The sequence below is a fragment of the Callorhinchus milii genome, unplaced genomic scaffold (genome assembly GCF_018977255.1).
Source record: "Callorhinchus milii isolate IMCB2004 unplaced genomic scaffold, IMCB_Cmil_1.0 Scaffold13, whole genome shotgun sequence".
NCBI classification, from domain to species: Eukaryota; Metazoa; Chordata; class Chondrichthyes; order Chimaeriformes; family Callorhinchidae; genus Callorhinchus; species Callorhinchus milii.
The window spans coordinates 8621586-8642254 of NW_024704754.1; the positions used below are offsets into that span (position 1 = coordinate 8621586).

Below are 20669 nucleotides of genomic sequence, written 5' to 3' on the forward strand. Positions count from 1 at the left end.
TCTGAAACTCCCTTCTTACATTTTCAGGAGTCCCAACAGTAATTTCCACGGAGTAAGTCAAGAAATCACTATGTGAATTCCAACGAGTAACAAATGCAGATGTAGATGGATGTGAAATCTATTTAATGGATAACTTTTGCAGTGGACAGAATCTTTGCCCTCAATAACTTCATTAAGTTAAATAATTATTTTGTAAATGTATCTGGTAAACCAAGTTTAGAAAGTAACTCCAGTGGATGAAAACAAACTTAGCAAATCCACTAACTAGTACTTGTTTATTAATGTTAAATTGAAGGCTAAGGTCAAAGTATTGTGACTCCTCAGAGCAATAGTTAGATAATAGCTAAGATATGCAGAAAATCATTGAACAGCTGGACTACAGGGACTAATTGGGATTACAGTTAAAAAAAATTGAAAATAAAACTTGTCTTAATGGGGTGTTTGATAAGCACTTTGTATTGCTGTAGGAATGTTTTATAAGCCCAATCACCATCACACTATCAGCACCAAACAGCCAGGCTAATTTAGAGCCTTGCTACATCACTACATTATTAACGTGAATGTGGACACCTTTGTTTTACAGTTTATTTGTAAATCCAGATTAACTGTATAAACTCAGCTCACGAATTATAGCCACAGTTATCATTTTCTTTCTATAACTTTCTGTAGTGGAGTCCTGTAGCTTAATGGTTAGAGCACTCACCTCGCAAGCGAGAGGGCCCAGGTTCGATTCCCGGGTGGGGCAAAACTTTAAGTAAATTCCTTTACTCCACAGGGCTCAGTTTAGCTAGCAGTAAGTAGGAACCCGGTTGTTAGTCGATTGGCGGAACCATTCAAAAAAATAAAATAATAATTTGGTCACTCAATCCACACTGTTTGTGGGAGACTGCTGTGTGTAGTTGGCTGCCACCTTTTGCCCAACAAAATATACAGTCAATCCACTTTACAGTCTATTCTGTGAAGCACTTTGAGACGTCTCGAATACATTTAAGGCACTATATCAAATGTAAAGATTATATTATTACCTTTTTGTATAACGCTTGTACTTCTTAACTGCATTCTATTTTTCCCTGTGTTGTGTCTCAGGCAAGGTATTGTCATGCCCGAACTTACAGAAGATGAACTGTGGAGAGCAAAATATATCTATGATTCTGCATTTCACCCAGATACAGGAGAAAAGATGATTCTTATCGGTCGAATGTCAGCTCAGGTGCCAATGAACATGACAATTACTGGATGTATGATGACTTTCTATAAGTGAGTAAAGACGTCTTAAAATTCACACCAGCTACTTTGGAGGAAGCCATCATAAATACATCTTCAGAGTCAAATCATGGTTTTGTACAGTGGTTTGGCTTGCACCCAACAAAAACTCTGGCTGCTGATATTGCTGTCGTTGCCTGTTTTTCAGTGTCGCCTCATACGATTTAGCATCCTGACTCATCATATCACATGGAATCATAGAATTATACAGCACAGAAGGAGGCCGTTCGGTCCATCATCCCTGTGCTGGTTCTTTGAAAAAAGCTTCCAATTCAATCCCACTCCTCCGCTCTCTCCCCATAGCCCTGCAAACTTGTCCTCCCCAAATAATTATCTATTCTCTTAAAAGGTGTTATGGAATTGGCTTCCACCACCCTTTCAGGCAGTGCATTCCAGATCCAACCAACTCACTGTAAAAGAATTTCTCCTCACCTCCCTGTTTCTTTTAACAACTATTTTAAATTGGTGTCCTCGGATTACCGACCCACACACCAATGGAAATAGTTTCTCCTTGTTCACCCTATCAGATCCCCTCATAACTTTGAAAACTTCTATTAAGTCTCCTCTTAACCTTCTCTGCTCCAAGGAGAATAACCCTAGCTTCTCTAGCCTCTCCTGATAATTGAAGTCCCTCATTCCTGGTACCATCCTGGTATATCTCCTTTGCACCCTTGTCTCAACATCCTTCCTAAAAGGTGGTGCCCAGAACTGAACACAGTCTCTAGCTGAGACCTAACCAGTGTTTTATGAAGGTCCGTCATAACTTCCTGAGTTTTGTATTCTATGCCCCTATATATAAAGCCTAGTAACCTGTATGCTTTTTTAGCAGCTTTATCTATTTATTATTATCATTATTATTACCTGTCCTGCAATCTTCAAAAATTTACATATATGAACCCCCAGGTCTCTTTGTTCCTTCACCCCTTTAAGATTGTACCATCAGCTTATATTCATCTCCTCATTCTTCCTCCCAAAATGCATCACTTTGCATTTCTCCGGAACATCGCCAGACTACGGCACTACCTCACCCCTCACGCTGCTGAAACTCTGGTTCACGCCTTTATCACCTCAAGGCTGGACTATGGGAACTCTCTCCTCGCCGGCCTTCCCGCCACCTCCCTCCACACTGCAGGTCATTCAGAACTCTGCAGCTCGTGTACTGTCCCGCACCAGACACCGCAACCACATCACTCCCACCATCGCTCGCCTCCACTGGCTCCCCATCCCCCAGAGGATTGATTTCAAGATCCTCATCCTCACCTACAAGGCCATTCACGGCCTCGCTCCCTCCTACCTCTCCGACCTACCATCCCCCTACCTACCTGCCCGTACCCTCCGTTCCTCTGGCTCCGGTCTGCTCCACGTCCCCCGCCCCAACCGCCCTACCATCGGTGGTCGGGCCTTCAGCCTCTCAGCCCCGAGGCTCTGGAACTCCATCCCCCAGTGCCTTCGCCTTGCTTCCTCCCTTTCCTCCTTCAAGGCCGGTCTCAAAACCTTTCTCTTTGACCGAGCCTTCAGCTCCCCTCTCGACTCTCTTCCCCTCCTCGCTCCCTCCCTTCCCTCCCCTCACCCTGACCATTTCCCCCCTCCTCGCTCCCTCCCTTCCCTCCCCTCACCCTGACCATTTCCCCCCTGCTCGGGTCATGACCCAACTGTGCAGCGCCTTGGGACGTCCTCCTGACGTGAAAGGCGCTTTATAAATGGAATCTTGTTGTTGTTGTTGTTGTTCTCCACATTGAACTTCATCTGCCCCATGTTGGCCCATTTTACCAGTTTGTCTATGTCCATTTGCAGTCTGATTCTATCCTCCTCACTGTTTACTACTTTTCCTAGCTTAGTATCATCTACAAACTTGGAAATTGTACTCCCTATATGCAAGTCCAAGTCATTTATATAAATCAAAAACAGCAGTGGTCCCAATACCGATCCCTGGGGGACACTACTGCTCACTCCCCTCCAGTCAGAAAAACAACCGTTCGCCCCTACTCTCTGCTTTCCATCTCCCAGTCAGTTCTCTATCCATGCTGCCACTGTCCCTTTAATACCGTGGGCTTCTGTTTTGCTTACAAGTCTCTAATGTGGCACTTAATGAAACGCCTTTTGAAAATCCATATAAACTGCATCAACTGCACTACCTTCATCCACCCTCTCCATTACTTCATCAAAAAATTTCTTATCAGGTTTGTTAGACATGATTTGCCTTTAACAAATTTGTGTTGGCTGTCCTTTATTAACCCATCTTTTTCAAAGTGAAACTTTATTTTGTCCTGGATTATAATCTCTAGAAGTTTCCCCATTACTGATGTTAGGCTGACTGGCCTGTAGTTCCCGGGTTTATCCTTCTGCCCCTTTTTGTACAGTGGAGTAACATTTGCAACCCTCCAGCCCTCTGGAACCACCCCGGTGTCCAAGGAGGATTGAAAGATTGTAGCCAGAACCTTCATTATTTCCACCTTTACTTCCCTCAGTAACGTAGGATGCATCCCATCCGGACCGGGTGACTTATCTACCTTGAGCACTGACAACCTTTTGAGTGTCTCCTCTCGATTTATTCTTATCCTATCCAATGTTTCTACCCTCTCCTCCAATACTGTCGCATTGGCTACATCCTCTTGTGAAGACAGATGCAAAGTACGCCAGCCATGCCCTCTGTCTCCACCAGAAGATTTCCTCTTTGGTCTCTAATTGGACCCACCCTACCTTTGACTAACCTTTTATTCTTTAGATACTTATAAAATACCTTAGGGTTCCCTTTTATGTTACCCGCTAATCTTTTCGCATACAATCTCTTTGCCCCTCTTATTTACTTTTTTAGTTCTCCTCTGTGTTTTCTATGTTCTTATTTAATTATCTTCTGTATTTTGGACCTGACGATTATCATAAACGTCTTTTTTCTTTAAATCCCAATATCCTTATTCATCCAGAGAGATTTGAATGCCCTACCTTTCCCCTTTGTGGGAATGTATTTATCCTGTCCCCAAACTATCTTCTCCTTGAAGGCTTCCCATTGCTCATTAGCTGTTTTACCTGCCAATCTTTCTTTCCAGTTCACCTTGGCTAGGTCCCCTTTTAACTAGCCCTCTTCCAGTTGAGTATCTTCACCTTTGACTGCTCCTTGTCCCTTTCCATAAGTACTCTAAACCTAATGATGTAGTGATGCTCTCCTACTGAACCTGCTCCACTTGTCCCACTTCATTCCCCAGAACTAGATCTAGCACTGCTTCCTTCCTCGTTGGGCTGGAAACATACTGATCCAGAAAGTTATCCTGCACACATTTTAGGAATCCTTCTCCTTCCTTGCCCTTTACACTGTTATTTTGCCAGTCTATCTTATGATAATTGAAGTCCTCCATTATCACTACTCTATTGGTTTTGCATCTTTCTGAAATCTGCTTGCAGATTTGCTCGTCTATCTCCTTCCCACTATTTGGTGGTCTATGGTATACACTAAACAGAGTAACAGCTCCTTTTCTGCTCTTTAACTCAAACCAAATAAATTCTGTTTTTGGACCCCTAGCACATTGTCCCTTTCCAGGGCCGAAACTGTGTCTTTAATCCATATTGTCACACCCACTCCTTTTTTTCCTTCCATCCCTCCTCAATACATTGTAGCTAGGAATATTCAGCTCCCATTCCTGCCCTTGTTTGAGCCAGATCTCCGTTATTGCCACTACATCACAACCCCATGTGGCAACTTGAGCCTGCAGCTCACCAATCTTATTTGTCATACTCTGTGCATTTACACATATGCTCTCCAAGACCGACTTAGTTTGTTCTGCATTTCTCCCCCATCTAATCCCTCCTTTTTCTGGATTGCTCCTTATTACATTGCTATTCGTCTCTCCCAGCCCTCTTTGTAACTTGTTTATCCTCTCTAATGCTACATCTTGATTCCCTTCCACTTCAAAATTAATTTAAACCCTTCCTCATAGCACTAGTTCACCTCCCTGCAGGACATTGGTCCCAGCCCTGTTCAGGTGTAAGACATCCACTTTGTTCAGGTCCCACCTGGCCCAGAACTGGTCCCAATGATCCAGGAAGCTGAAGCCCTCTTTTCTGCACCATTTCTACAGCCACAGATTCATGTGGTTGATCCAGCTGTTTTGATACTCATTTGCACGAGGCATTGGGCGTAATCCAGAGATCACCACCTTTGAGGTCCTACTCTTTAGCTTTTTCCCTAGCTTCTGATACACTCCCTATAGGATCTCAGCCCTTTTTTTCCCACATCATGGATCCCAACATGGACCACAACTTCTGGTTGTTCCCCTTCCCCCTGTAGAACCAATTCTTTTTTCAACCCTGGCACTAGGGAGGCGACATACCATGTAAGAGTCATGGCTTTGGTTGCAAGTTTCCTTCCTCCTTTCCCCAGAGGTGTCATCACCCTGACCGGTATTCAGTACAGGGAACCAGTTTGTGAGTGCCATATACTCTCAGGTAATTTCTGCACTGCCCGTCCCCTCTTCCTACCATGCCGGGTGGTCACCCACTGACTCTCCTTCTGAACCCTCAGTGGGTGTGGGGTGACCACTTCCTGAAACGTTCGATCCATGAACTCTTCAGCCTCCCGTATGCTATATAGTAACACCAGCCTCTCCTCGAGCTCAGAAATTCTGAGCTCAAGCAGTGAGAGGTACTTCCTACACATGTGTCCGTCCAGGGCACACAAAGCATCCTCTAGTTCCCACATGGCACACATTATCCCGTATCGCGCTCGCTGAAGAATTCCCACTCTCGCCAAATTCCTTAACAGAAATCTCACTCATAATTGTATGTTTTTCACATCGCTCAGTGGGAAAAAAACATCACTACCAGCGTTTCAAGTATGAATGTTGAAAGTGCATATTGTTATGAAGAACCATTGCCAGTACTTTTTTAGATTTACCTTCTGTGGTTCTAAACCGTTTCCTTACTGATTTACCTTTAGAACTACTCCAGCAGTGGTTTTCTGGCAGTGGATTAACCAGTCCTTCAATGCTATTGTGAACTACACCAACCGAAGTGGAGATGCTCCAATAAGTGTAAGGTAGGTTATGCTTGGATTCGGATTGACTCATTGCCATTAATTTAGATTTTTTTTAAATGGTCACTCAATCCACGATTATTTGCGAGACACTGCAGTGCGCAATTGGTTGGCACATTTCACCCACAAAAATACACAGTCAATCCGCGTTACAATATATTCTGTGAAGTGCTTTGAGACGCCTCAGTGATGTGATAAGGCTCTATATCAAATGCAAGGATTATTATTATTATATTCTGCTTGATATACAGAATGTACTCACATTTAAGTACATGACAGCCTTTATTATTTATAATTAATGACAACTATAAGTAAAATAAGGATAACTATTAATCCTATTAATAGTAATAAATACTATTCATATTTGGCCATCCTTTTCCTCTTCTACAGCCAGCTTGGTACAGCTTATGTCTCTGCTACAACTGGTGCAGTAGCAACAGCTCTGGGTCTTAATTCACTAACTAAGGTACTGTTAACTTCTGGTGGACTCTTGCCTTCTCCATTATTTTTTGCTGACAGTGTAGTAGTATTTGTTTTTTGTTAGATTTATGTACGTGTCAACTAACATCTCATTAAACAGTGATTGCTGTAAAAATAACACATGATTTCATAGTTCTATGTCGCAACAAAGCAAAGTCCCAAATCTCCTGAATTGGGTATTAACATTGTAAGCTTATAAAAAGGCTATTACATTACTGGCTCCTTCAAAAAAACATCTGTGCTTATTTTTACTATGATGGAGCATCTGTAGAGCTTGTGCAATTATTGACATGGGACAAAAGCTGTATTTGGTTTCCCAATTTGGGTTCACATTGTGCATAACTTTCAAATATTGAGAGTAAATTCCAGATCATGGAATTGCCATATTTTGCCCACAAAATATACAGTTAATTCACTTTGCAGTATACAACAACAACAGCAAGATTAAATATGTATAGCGCCTTTCACACCGTGAGGACGTCCCAAGTATATTCTGTGAAGCTCTTTGAGACATCTCAATGATGTGATAAGGCGCTATATCAAATGCAAGTATTATTATTATATAGTTACATTGAATCAAAGAACATGCAAAACAAACCCTTTCCTTGATATGATTTCAGCATCCTTCTTTATGAGTTGATAACTGAATATGATATAGGCAAATTCTGCCTGTACACCATGGATATGTGATCTTTCCTACTCAATCTTCCTCAGCTGATAAGAATGCAACGTAATAAGGGCTCATATGTAAGAACCAAGCGATGTGGTATAATGGTCAGATAAAACATTCCAGGAAGGAAAGAGTTAATACGGTTAAGCCATTTGAACGAGTGTAATGACGCAGATTGGTAATGACACTGCCTCAGTTAGCTATTCTTGCAAAGGAAATAATTGATGATTCTTTTTCTTCTACACAGCGCGTGACACCTCTAATAGGACGCTTTGTTCCATTTGCTGCAGTAGCTGCTGCCAACTGTATAAATATCCCTTTAATGAGACAAAGGTAGGTCCTCCATGCATTGAAGAAGCCTATCAATTTTTGACTATTCTATTAGAGTAGTTTTACTTGTAAATACTTCCTTCATTAAAATGACTACTATTTATAGAAATCCTGAAATATTTAGTTTTATTGTTCTCTCTATTACTCAACAATAAAGGTCTGTAGGAAGGGGTTTAAAAATCCAATACCTACAGGGTACAGTACAGAACACCACACCCACTTAGTTCACTGAGATGCTGAGTAGAAGTTCGAGTACAACTCCACATAGAGAAGGGGGAACAAATGAATAGCCTGTTTTTTGAGGCACTTCCTTATGGCTGATTGTAGAACATTGTGTGGTTTTATTAATGGTCTGTAAATCAAAGCCCATAAACAGTTTAAAAACAGGTCGCTGGGAACAATCAGCAGGTCAGGCAGCATCTATGGAGAAAGGAAAGGGTTCTGATGAAAGGTCATCGACCTGAAACGTTAACTTGCTCCATAGATGCTGCTTGACTTGCTAAGTGTTCCCAGAGTTTTTTATTTCAGATTTCCAGCATCTCCAGTATTTTGCTTTTTTTAACCCATAAACATTTTTTGCTGCTTTAATATGGTCCACAACACTTCTATATTTCTGAAAGCAGAATCATACTTTTCAGCACGCAAGCTTGTGAAAGCTAATCCTCTGCATTTGGTAAATATTAGCTTGCTATGAAAGTGCTGTGTTCAACTATAGTTGCAGTTTATTTGCTTATATGACATGCTGTGATACAATGACTCTTGCATGAGTATCATTGCTTCTACCTAGTATTGTATTGGTGATATTAATGATCTCCTCCAAACTTTTCTCCCTCCAAAGCAATAAAAGTCTTTCCATACACTTTGATGCAAACACTGTGGTATCAAACTTAAACATTGTGGGCTTGTTCACAATCTACATTTTTACCTGCAGGGAATTGAAGCATGGAATCCCAGTAACAGACGAGAATGGACAACGGCTAGGAGAATCGACACAAGCTGCTCAGCAGGCTATTGCACAAGTAGTTGTCTCTAGGATTCTCATGGCTGCTCCAGGCATGGGTCAGTATTGTTAAACATGATTCATATTAATTCAGGGTGTCCTCCCATGTTATAACGCAGAGTTTCGACTCTGTAAAAATAGAACCTGCGTTATACCAGTGCCACAATCAAAACGTCTGCAGCAGGAAACTGGCTGGTCAGTGGCAGTTTTGTGAGTAATTCTGGCGCAGTATACATGTAGGCCAGGCCTACAGGACATTGTTCTATAAGTGGACTCGTGCTCTAGTGAGGTGTGTAAAATGGGGTTGTCCTCTACAATACACCCCCCATTATATAGCAGTAATTGGGGTGGGTCCATAAAATCCAAACCAGCTGTATAATGGGGTGCAATCGCCAATGCGCACTTCCTTATCATGGGGACACTGAGCTGCGTAGATGTTGGTGGGAAAGTCAGTTACTAACTGGGAGCCAGGCCACACACTCAAGCCGACTGTTGATGTGCAGGCTATCGGACTTATAATAGAAAAGTGCGGAAATATTTGCCCCAAATTGCAGTGAGATTTACAAATCCTGCAGAAAATCGTGGGGAAAAGTTTTGCGAAAATTGCAGAGAGTTGATTGGTGCTATTAAGATACATTTTACTGCTAACCTACATGTTTTCGCTTTATTGATCAAAACTAAAGATGAGGAAATAACACACATCAGATTGATGCAAAAAAAATTAATTGCTTCTTTAACAAAAACTGGGTGACCCATTTTTACTGGGTGGGTGGGGAAAGGAGGACACCAGCGAGAAGACAGAAGCTCACAGCGCCCAGAAGTGCACATGGACCCAGAGAGAGAGAGAGAGACAGAGAGAGACAGACAGAGACAAACACTCACACTCAGAGACACAGAGAGACACACACACACTCAGACAGAGACAACGGCACTCAGTCAGAGACACACTCACACACTCTCACACAAACACAGAGACACACACTCTCAGAGACAGACACGCGCTCACACAAACACACAGATAGACACACACTCACACACAAACACACAGAGTCACACATTCTCACAAACGCAGAGAGACACACAATCTCACGCAAACACACAGAGAGACACACACTCACACAAACACACAGAGAGACACACACTCTCACACAAACACAGAGAGACACACACACAAACACACAGAGACACACACTCTCACACAAACACACAGAGAGACACACTCACACAAACACACAGAGACACACACTCTCACACAAACACACAGAGAGACACACACTCTCACACAAACACAGAGAGACACACACTCTCACACAAACACACAGAAAGACACACACACTCACACAAACACACAGAGACACACACTCTCACACAAACACACAGAGAGACACACACTCTCACACAAACACAGAGAGACACACACTCTCACACGAACACACAAAGACACACACTCTCACACAAACACACAGAGAGACACTCACACAAACACACACAGAGACACACACTCTCACACAAACACACAGAGAGACACACACTCTCACACAAACACAGAGAGACACACACTCTCACACGAACACACAAAGACACACACTCTCACACAAACACACAGAGAGACACACACTCTCACACAAACACAGAGAGACACACACTCTCACACAAACACACAGAGAGACACACACTCTCACACAAACACACAGAGAGACACTCACACAAACACACACAGAGACACACACTCTCACACAAACACAGAGAGAGACACACTCACACAAACACACAGAGACACACACTCTCACACAAACACACAGAGACACACTCACACAAACACACAGAGAGACACACTCTCACACAAACACAGAGAGACACACACTCTCACACAAACACAGAGAGACACACACTCTCACACAAACACACAGAGAGACACACACTCACACAAACACACAAAGAGACACACATTCACACAGACACACAGAGAGACACACACTCACACAAACACACAGAGACACACATTCACACAAACACACAGAGAGAGACACACTCTCACACAAACACACAGAGAGACACACACTCGCAAACGCACAGAGAGACACACACTCTCACACGAACTCACAGAGACACACTCTCACACAAACACACAGAGACACACGCACACAAAAACACAGAGACACACTCTCACACAAACACACAGAGAGACACAGACTCACACACACACACAGAGACACACACTCACACAAACACACAGAGACACACATTCACACAAACACACAGAGAGAGACACACTCTCACACAAACACACAGAGAGACACACACTCGCAAACGCACAGAGAGACACAAACACACAGAGACACACTCACACAAACACACAAAGAGACACACTCACACAAATACACAGAGACACAAACAAACATAGACACACTCTCACAAACACACAGACACACTCACACAAACACACACAGACACACTCACACAAACACACAGAGACACACTCACACAAACACACAGTCAAAGACACACACTCTCCCACAAACACAGAGAGACACACATTCTCACACAAACACACAGACACACACTCACACAAACACACAGACACACTCAGACAAACAGAGAGACACACACTCACACAAACACACACTGAGACACACACTCTCACACGAACACACAGAGACACACACTCTCACACAAACACACAGAGAGACACACTCTCACACAAACACAGAGACACACATCTCACACAAACACACAGAGACACACACTCTCACACGAACACACAGAGACACACACTCACACACAAACACACAGAGAGACACACTCTCACACAAACACACAGAGAGACACACACTCTCACACAAACACACAGAGAGACACACACTCTCACACAAACACAGAGAGACACACACTCTCACACAAACACACATAGAGACACACACTCTCACACAAAACACGAGAGACACACACTCACACAAACACACAGAGAGACACACACTCTCACACAAACACAGAGACACAGACAAACACACACTCACACACTGTCACACAAACAAAGAGACACACACAGACACACACAGACAGGGACACACTGTCACACTCACATTCTCACAGACAGTCACACACTCTCACACTCATACTCTCAAGACGAACATACTCTCACAGACAGACATACACTGACACACTCTCTCACAGACAGGTACACAAAGAGACAGACACACACTCACTCAAACTCACAGAGACACAGACTCACACAAACACACAAAGAGACACACAATCTCACACAAACACACAGAGAGACACACACTCTCACACAAACACACAGAGAGACACACTCTCACACAAACACACAGAGACACACTCACACAAACACACAGAGAGACACACATTCACACAAACACAGAGAGACACACACTCTCACACAAACACACAGAGAGACACACACTCTCACACAAACACAGAGACACACACTCACACTCACACAAACACAGAGAGACACACACTCTCACACAAACACACAGAAAGACACACACACTCACACAAACACACAGAGAGACACACATTCACACAAACACACAGAGAGACACACACACACAAACACACAGAGACACACGCACACAAAAACACAGAGACACACTCTCACACAAACACACAGAGAGACACAGACTCACACACACACAGAGAGACACACACTCTCACACGAACACACAGAGACACACACTCTCACACACACAGAGAGACACACACTCTCACACAAACACACAGAGAGACACACACTCTCACACAAACACACAGAGAGACACACACTCTCACACAAACACACAGAGAGACTCACACAAACACACAAAGAGACACATAGTCTCACACAAACACACAGAGAGACACACACTCGCAAACGCACAGAGAGACACACACTCTCACACGAACTCACAGAGACACACTCTCACACAAACACACAGAGATACACGCACACAAAAACACAGAGACACACTCTCACACAAACACACGAGAGACACAGACTCACACACACACACACAGAGAGACACACTCACACAAACACACAGAGAGACACACATTCACACAAACACAGAGACACACAAACACACAGAGAGACACACATTCACACAAACACACAGAGAGAGACACACTCACACACAAACACACAGAGAGAGACACACTCACACACAAAAACACAGAGACACACTCTCACACAAACACACAGAGAGACACACACTCACACACACACAGAGAGACACACACTCTCACACGAACACACAGAGACACACACTCTCACACAAACACACAGAGAGACACACACACTCACACAAACACAGAGAGACACACACACTCACACACATACACAAAGAGACACACACTCTCACACAAACACACAGAGAGACTCACACAAACACACAGAGAGACACACACTCTCACACAAACACACAGAGAGACACACACTCTCACACAAACACACAGAAAGACACACACACTCACACAAACACACAGAGAGACACACACTCACACAAACACACAGAGAGACACACACTCACACAAACACAGAGACACACAAACACACAGAGAGACACAAATTCACACAAACACACAGAGAGACACACACTCTCACACAAACACACAGAGACACACACTCACACAAACACACAGAGAGACACACACTCACACAAACACACAGAGAGACACACATTCACACAGACACACAGAGACACACATTCACACAAACACAGAGAGAGACACACTCTCACACAAACACACAGAGAGACACACACTCGCAAACGCACAGAGAGACACACACTCTCACACGAACTCACAGAGACACACTCTCACACAAACACACAGAGACACAAGCACACAAAAACACAGAGACACACTCTCACACAAACACACAGAGAGACACAGACTCACACACACACAGAGAGACACACACTCTCACACAAACACACAGAGACACACACTCTCACACAAACACACAGAGAGACACACACACTCACACAAACACAGAGAGACACACACACTCACACACATACACAAAGAGACACACACTCTCACACAAACACACAGAGAGACACACACTCACACAAACACACAGAGAGACACACACTCTCACACATACACAGAGAGACACACACTCTCACACAAACACACAGAGAGACACACACTCTCACACAAACACACAGAGAGACACACACTCTCACACAAACACACAGAGAGACACACACTCTCACACAAACACACAGAGAGACACATACTCATATAAACAGACACACACTCACGCACAGGGACACAGGGACACACTCACACAAACACACAGAGAGACACACACTCTCACACAAACACACAGAGAGACACACACTCTCACACAAACACACATAGAGACACACACTCTCACACAAACACCGAGAGACACACTCTCACACAAACACACAGAGAGACACACACTCTCACACAAACACACAGAGAGACACACACTCACACAAACACACAGAGAGACACACACTCTCACACAAACACAGAGAGACACACACTCACACACAAACACAGAGAGACACACACTCTCACACAAACACACAGAGAGACACACACTCACAAACACACAGAGAGACACACACTCTCACACAAACACACAGAGACACACTCTCACACAAACACACAGAGAGACACAGACTCACACACACACAGAGAGACACATTCTCATACAAACACACAGAGAGACACATCTCACACACACACAGAGAGACACACACTCTCACACAACACACAGAGACAACACACTCTCACACAAACACACAGAGAGACACACACACTCACACAAACACAGAGAGACACACACCTCACACACAACACAGAGAGACACACACACACACAGAGTGCTGATCAATTCAGATCAATTCTGATACTAACATGATTTGATTTTTGCACAACTGAACAGTAATTGAAATGCTCAATTATAATTTTTGTTTGCTTGATTTCAGCTATCCCTCCTTTTATCATGAATATGCTGGAAAGGAAATCATTTTTGAAAGTAAGCATTTCCCTTTGGTTTTCCTATCTCTTCTCGCAGACACACTTTCTTGTTGCGGATGAAAGTATCTGAAATTTGTGACTGATCCCCTGATGGTCTCAAGATCCTCTTCTTCGACCGTGCCTTTAGCCACCCTTCCCAATCCTGACCCCCAGCTCAGGTCCGAAATACTGATTTTCCAGCCCCTTGGGACATCCTCCCGACGTGAAAGGCACTAGACAAATCTAATTTTGTTGATGGAGCTGTGCAAGGCTGTTACAGCTCAATTAGGGGATGGGCTGCTGCAATGGGACCTAATGGCAGCTTGGGAATGGGCTGCTGTATTGGCAACAGAAACATGAGTGGTGGCAGATGTTAAAACAGAAATAAATCGCAACAAAGCATTCTATGCGTACAGATGTTCCATGAAAGAAAGTTTTGTGTATTGCAATCTGTAAAGCATATAAAACGATAAAGCTATCTGGTATTGTTTTCTCATTCTTCTACCTTTTCTGGGCTTCCAGCATAAGAAAAAAATACTAGCGTTCAAAGCAATTGCCTAGCAATCCTCCAATCCAGAATTCAGTGAATAGCAAAATTTTCGGACATGCTTAGATTTGACAAGTAAAATCTTTTAACTGAAATTACCTTTGGTAAAATTCAAGACTGTATTCTTTGCTATTCTTACAGCGATTCCCATGGATGAATGCTCCGATTCAAGTGGGTTTGGTTGGAATCTGGTGAGTACAAAACAATTTGTATTAATATAGCGTCTTTCGTGTCAGGAGGATGACTCGAAGTGCTTCCAAACAACAGTAAAGTCTTCTTCCCAATCGTATCTTCACTACAGGAGCTGATTACATCTCCACTGTGTAGCAGAGTATAGCAGAGTGTAGCAGAGTGTAGTCCTGTAGCTCAGTGGTTAGAGCACTAATTTGCAAGTGAGAAACCCGAGTTCAATTCCAGGCAGGGCGAAACTTTGGGCAAGTTTCCTTGCTCCACACGCCTAATAATAATCTCTCAAAAAAAACCCCAATAATAAATTAGTCACTTTCAATCCATGACTGTTTGTGGGACACTGCTGCGCGCAATTGGCTGCCGCGTTCGCCCACAAATACAATCAATTCACTTTTCAGTATATTCTGTGAAGTGCTTTGGGACGTCCAGAAGACGTGAAAAACGCTATATCAAATGCAAGGATTATTATTGTTATCTTGGAAGTGATGTCATTAATGACACTAATGTCATTAACGCAAGGATTCTATCTAACTGTCCCCAATGCATATACTGAAGCCTATCCTGTTTTGAATTTGGTAATTTCTTCCATCACTTGTTCTTTACAGTCAGTGGAAGTGAAAAACTTATTTTAAAGAATATTTCCTAAGATAACCATAGCTATGCAAAGGAGAGCTAAGGGAAACGTGTATGAAGGAAAGCAATCATAAATATACCTTGAATATATCTTGAAACTACTAAACATATTGGAAGGTATCAATGTATTTCACTGAAAATAATTATTCTATTTACTTTGAGAAACTGTTGGATAATCAGCGTTTTCATTTTTTTATTACAGCTTGGTGTTTGCTACGCCTCTTTGCTGTGCATTGTTTCCACAAAAAAGGTAAGAATCCAGATACGGTAATATATTACATTTAAAGTTGCTTTTACTCGTAGGAAGTTAGGAACGAGGCACATCATAGAACCATAATAATAATAATCCTTGCATTTCATATAGCGCTTTTCATGTCTTTTTCTCAAAGCGCTTCACAGAATAGACTGCAAAGTGAATTGACTGTATGTTTGTGGGCGAAATGCGGCAGCCAATTGTGCACAGCAATGTCCCACAAACAGTCTTGGTTTGAAGTGACCAATTTATTATTGTTTTATTTTCTTGAGGGATTATTATCAGGCGTGTGGAATAAGGAAACTTGCCCAAGGTTTCACCCGGCGGGGAATCAAACCCAGGTCTCCCGCTTGTAAAGCGAATGCTCTAACCACTGAGCTACAGGACTCCACATAGAATTATACAGCACAGGAGGCCATTCGCCCCATCATGTCTGTGCTGGCTCTTTGAAAAGAGCTATCAAATTCAATCCCACTTCCCATAGCCCTGCAAACTTGTCCTCCACAAATAATTATCTGCTTCTCTCTTAAAAGGTGTTATCGACTCGGCTTCCACCAGCCTTTCAGGCAATGCATTCCAGATCTGAACAACTCGCTGTGAAAAACATTTCTCCTCACCACCCCTCTGTTTCTTTTAACAACTATTTTAAATCGGTGTCCTCGGGTTACTGACCCACATAACAGTGGAAATAGTTTCTCCTTGTTCATCCTATTGAATTCCCTCATAATTTTGAAAACTTCTATTAAGTCTCCTCTTAACCTTCTCTGCTCCAAGGAGAATAATCCGAACTTCTCTCGCCTCTTCTGATAACTGAAGTCCCTCATTCCCGGTACCATCCTGGAAAATCTCCTTTGCACCTTCTCTAGTGCCTTGACATCCTTCCGAAAGTGTGGTGCCCAGACCTGAACACAGTCTCTAGCTGAGGTCTAACCAATGTTTTATAAAGGTTCATCATAACATGTAATCGTCTCATATGTACATGCAGAATGGAAAACACCAATTTAGATTTCCGATTGCATAGAGGACTAATATGCAGTGATTTCTCATGGGATTTCTCAATACGTGCAGAATTAAGTTGTCCGCCATATGATCTTTCAGATTGTATTTGCCGTAAATTGTCATTGTCTGCTTACCTGAAGGAGTCTTTGTACATTTTCCTGCTGGAGTCCTGTTAGAAATTGCCACATATGGGATCTCTTTGCCATAGGGTTAGATCACACTTTCGACACATTGCCCTGCCAGGATGCTCCAGACACTCTCAATATGGAGTGGAGTGGAGTCCTGTAGCTCAGTGGTTAGAGCACTCGCTTTGCAAGCGAGAGACCTGAGTTCAATTCCAGGCAGGACGAAACCTTGGGCAAGTTTCCTTACTCCACACGCCTAATAATAATCCCTCCAAAAACCCAAAACAATAATAAATTGGTCATTTTCAATCTACGACTGTTTGTAGGACATTGCTGTGCGCAATTGGCTGCCGCGTTCGCCCACAAATATACAGTCAATTCACTTTACAGTGTGTTCTGTGAAGCGCTTTGGTACGTCCTCCCGACGTGAAAGCGCTATATCAAATGCAAGGATTATTATTATTATTATAATATTCTTTCAATTTTTTATTCTAGCTGTATTTCTGTAAGCCGACTGGAGCATGACGTTCAGGCCAAAATTCAAGAGACTGGTCCTGGATTGGAGCAAGTTTACTTCAACAAAGGCTTGTAAACATGTGAAACCAGCTAAGAAGAAAAAAAGTGATCCAGTTTATAGTGAGGTTAAAGTTGATGTGACGAGACTTAAAAAACTGTTTTTCTTTGTCTAACTCAGTTGTATATTTCAATATTTTTAAAAAATCTATTTAATCTCTTAGAAATACTGCTCAAAATTAATTCCAAATGACAACTGGAGTCAGATTTTTTTTAAAAAAGGCAACAATTTGTCTTCTCAGTATCTCTGGATAGTTTTCAAATATCACTTGATACGGTATTAATGTGCACCTCTTGTCAATCAACTGACACGGTATAAGAATTACTTTGAATGAAATGTGTCTTTACTGCATTTCACCTTTCTCGATAATGTGTTCCTCTTGTGTTCACAGTTAAAAACAGAGGAAAAGGTTTCTCAGTAGCATAGATCAGAAAAAACAATTGTGATTATGTTAAGTATTATGCCAGTGTGATTGTATTAGTTAGCTGAAACATTCCATTCCAAAGCAAGGGGAAAGGCCCGTATATGAAAGTATCAGAAGTTAATTCTCTGTTAAATGGTATGTCTTGTTGGATTTTGATTGTAAAGTTTAGATTTCGGACAAGGAATAAAGGAAAACATATCTAGGTACTTGAAGCAATGCAGAAATTCTATGACTAATCAATACACAATAATGGTTTTATAATTTATAATATTGATAATTGTGCAATAAAACATTAATGTTGCTCTCCAAGCACATTCTTGCAATAATTTGGATTCCTAGATATCTAAACTTTAGGACGATTTTAATGGAAAATGTATTAGCAAAATATCGTACCAGTATTGAGTCAATGGAAGTGTTGTATTATTGTAGGTGAAAACTGGATAATAAAAATTCAATGGAAAGTTGAACATCAAAAATAATACATTCCAATGATGTTTTGGGCCAAATATTTACTAATTCCATACATTAGAAAAGTAACATGTTAGCTCGGAGTTAGTTTTACAAACAGTGATGCTTTGTTATTGGAAGCAACTAACACAATGGATACAGGCATTTTTTTCTCCTAAAATGGCCCAATTGCTATTAACAATAACGCTTACATTTGTGCTGGGAAATCATAGGTTACACAAACATGATTCACAGCCAGGATATATCATGCACGATCACCAGCTTGGTTTGGCTGTGACAGGCAAGAAAATCTACTCCTTTCATCCTTTGTCGTTCCAGGAGAAGAAAAATAAATGGATGTTGCATCAGTAGCATATGAATTCTTAAGAGTTCAACCTGGCTGCTCTGAGAAGGTGGTGGTGGAGAATTATCTTGAAACCACTGCAGTGCTCGGGGGAATGACGCTGCCACAATAGTGTTGAGTTGGGGTGTTCCAGGATTTTGACCCAGAGATGATGAAGGAACATACTGTACATGTACATTAATTTTACCATGCCATGGTCTTTTCTCTCAGTCTGGATAATTAACGTAGTGCTGCAAAGAAAGGAAAGGTTGCCTTATCCCAAATTCATAGAACAATAAAGGTAAAACTTGCTTTACACTCTCATCCACTTTGATTTACAGCCCTTATTTATATAGTACTAGTTGTATCCATTGCAGCTCCGCTTGCAACCAGTTTCATTAATCGGCCTCTCTTTCGTCTGGCATTTTTATTTGTCCTTGAAAGGCTTGATCTTCGCTTCTTAAGCATCTTTATCCCTTAAGATTAAGAAAATATGCTATTGAACGTGTTAACATCCCATGTTCACATATTTGCACATATATCCTTTTGGGAGGACTCCTTGTTGGGAGGGCAACTTGTTGGAAGGACTCTGTGTTGGAGACCACTTATGCCACCGAACAGGGAAGGAAGCCTATCCTGTATTAGTTATTGACATTGGCAGAGATTACATTTTGAAGATCACCCAGTTGCACTCTAATTGCTGAATGAAACATAGTAGCAGAAGCTGCAGTGAGAGCCTAATGGACAAAACAAGATTTGGAACCTGGCAAAAGAACCAGTGGGGAGACGAGAATATTTTTTACCCAGCGAGTTATGATCTGGAATGTACTGCCTGAAAGGATGATGGAAACAGATTCAATAGTAGGTTTCAAAAGGGAATTGGATAAATTCTTGAAAATGAAAAACATTACAAGGTTCTGGGGGTAAAAGTGAGGGAGTGGGATAGTTGGTAGCTCTTTCAAAGATTTGGCACAGGCACAATGGGCTGAATGGCCTCCCCCTGTCCTGTAACATTTTATGATTCTAATTCTGCCACGTACGTGGTCAGCAGGTTGTGGCAGCTGCATCTTGCTTTAAAGACATGGAGACTATCAGAAGTGTTTGCTATCACCTTGAAGTGATTTGATTTTGCTGAATTGAGCGGATCATATTTTGATAATAATTTGCTTGATATTGTCACATCTATATTTGATGTATATCCTGTACATAAATATTTTATTAATTTATTTCAACAATGATGCAATTGAGGTTACATGGTGCAGGTACTTGCAGATGGTAAGTATCTTACATACAATATTTACCGGGGAGAGGTCCCCCTCGGCAGAAAGTTTACGAGGAGCAGGTGGGTGGATCCAACAATAACAACAAC

The 20669-nt window shown here is 42.1% G+C and overlaps 1 protein-coding gene across 4 annotated transcripts in view; it reads left to right on the top strand.

The window, feature by feature from the left end:
* Positions 1–18986, top strand: part of LOC103187226 (sideroflexin-1) — a 31069-nt gene extending 12083 nt beyond the window's left edge. For all 4 annotated transcript variants that reach the window (XM_042340117.1, XM_042340116.1, XM_042340119.1 and 1 more), the window contains exons 3-11: positions 1087–1257; positions 6194–6292; positions 6680–6755; positions 7687–7772; positions 8701–8828; positions 14736–14785; positions 15455–15504; positions 16338–16385; positions 18008–18986. In XM_042340117.1, coding sequence (XP_042196051.1) covers positions 1087–1257; positions 6194–6292; positions 6680–6755; positions 7687–7772; positions 8701–8828; positions 14736–14785; positions 15455–15504; positions 16338–16385; positions 18008–18104 — 805 coding nt within the window. In that variant the 3' untranslated portion in view covers positions 18105–18986. The remainder of the gene's footprint in view (positions 1–1086; positions 1258–6193; positions 6293–6679; positions 6756–7686; positions 7773–8700; positions 8829–14735; positions 14786–15454; positions 15505–16337; positions 16386–18007) is intronic.
* Positions 18987–20669: the final 1683 nt, after the last annotated feature.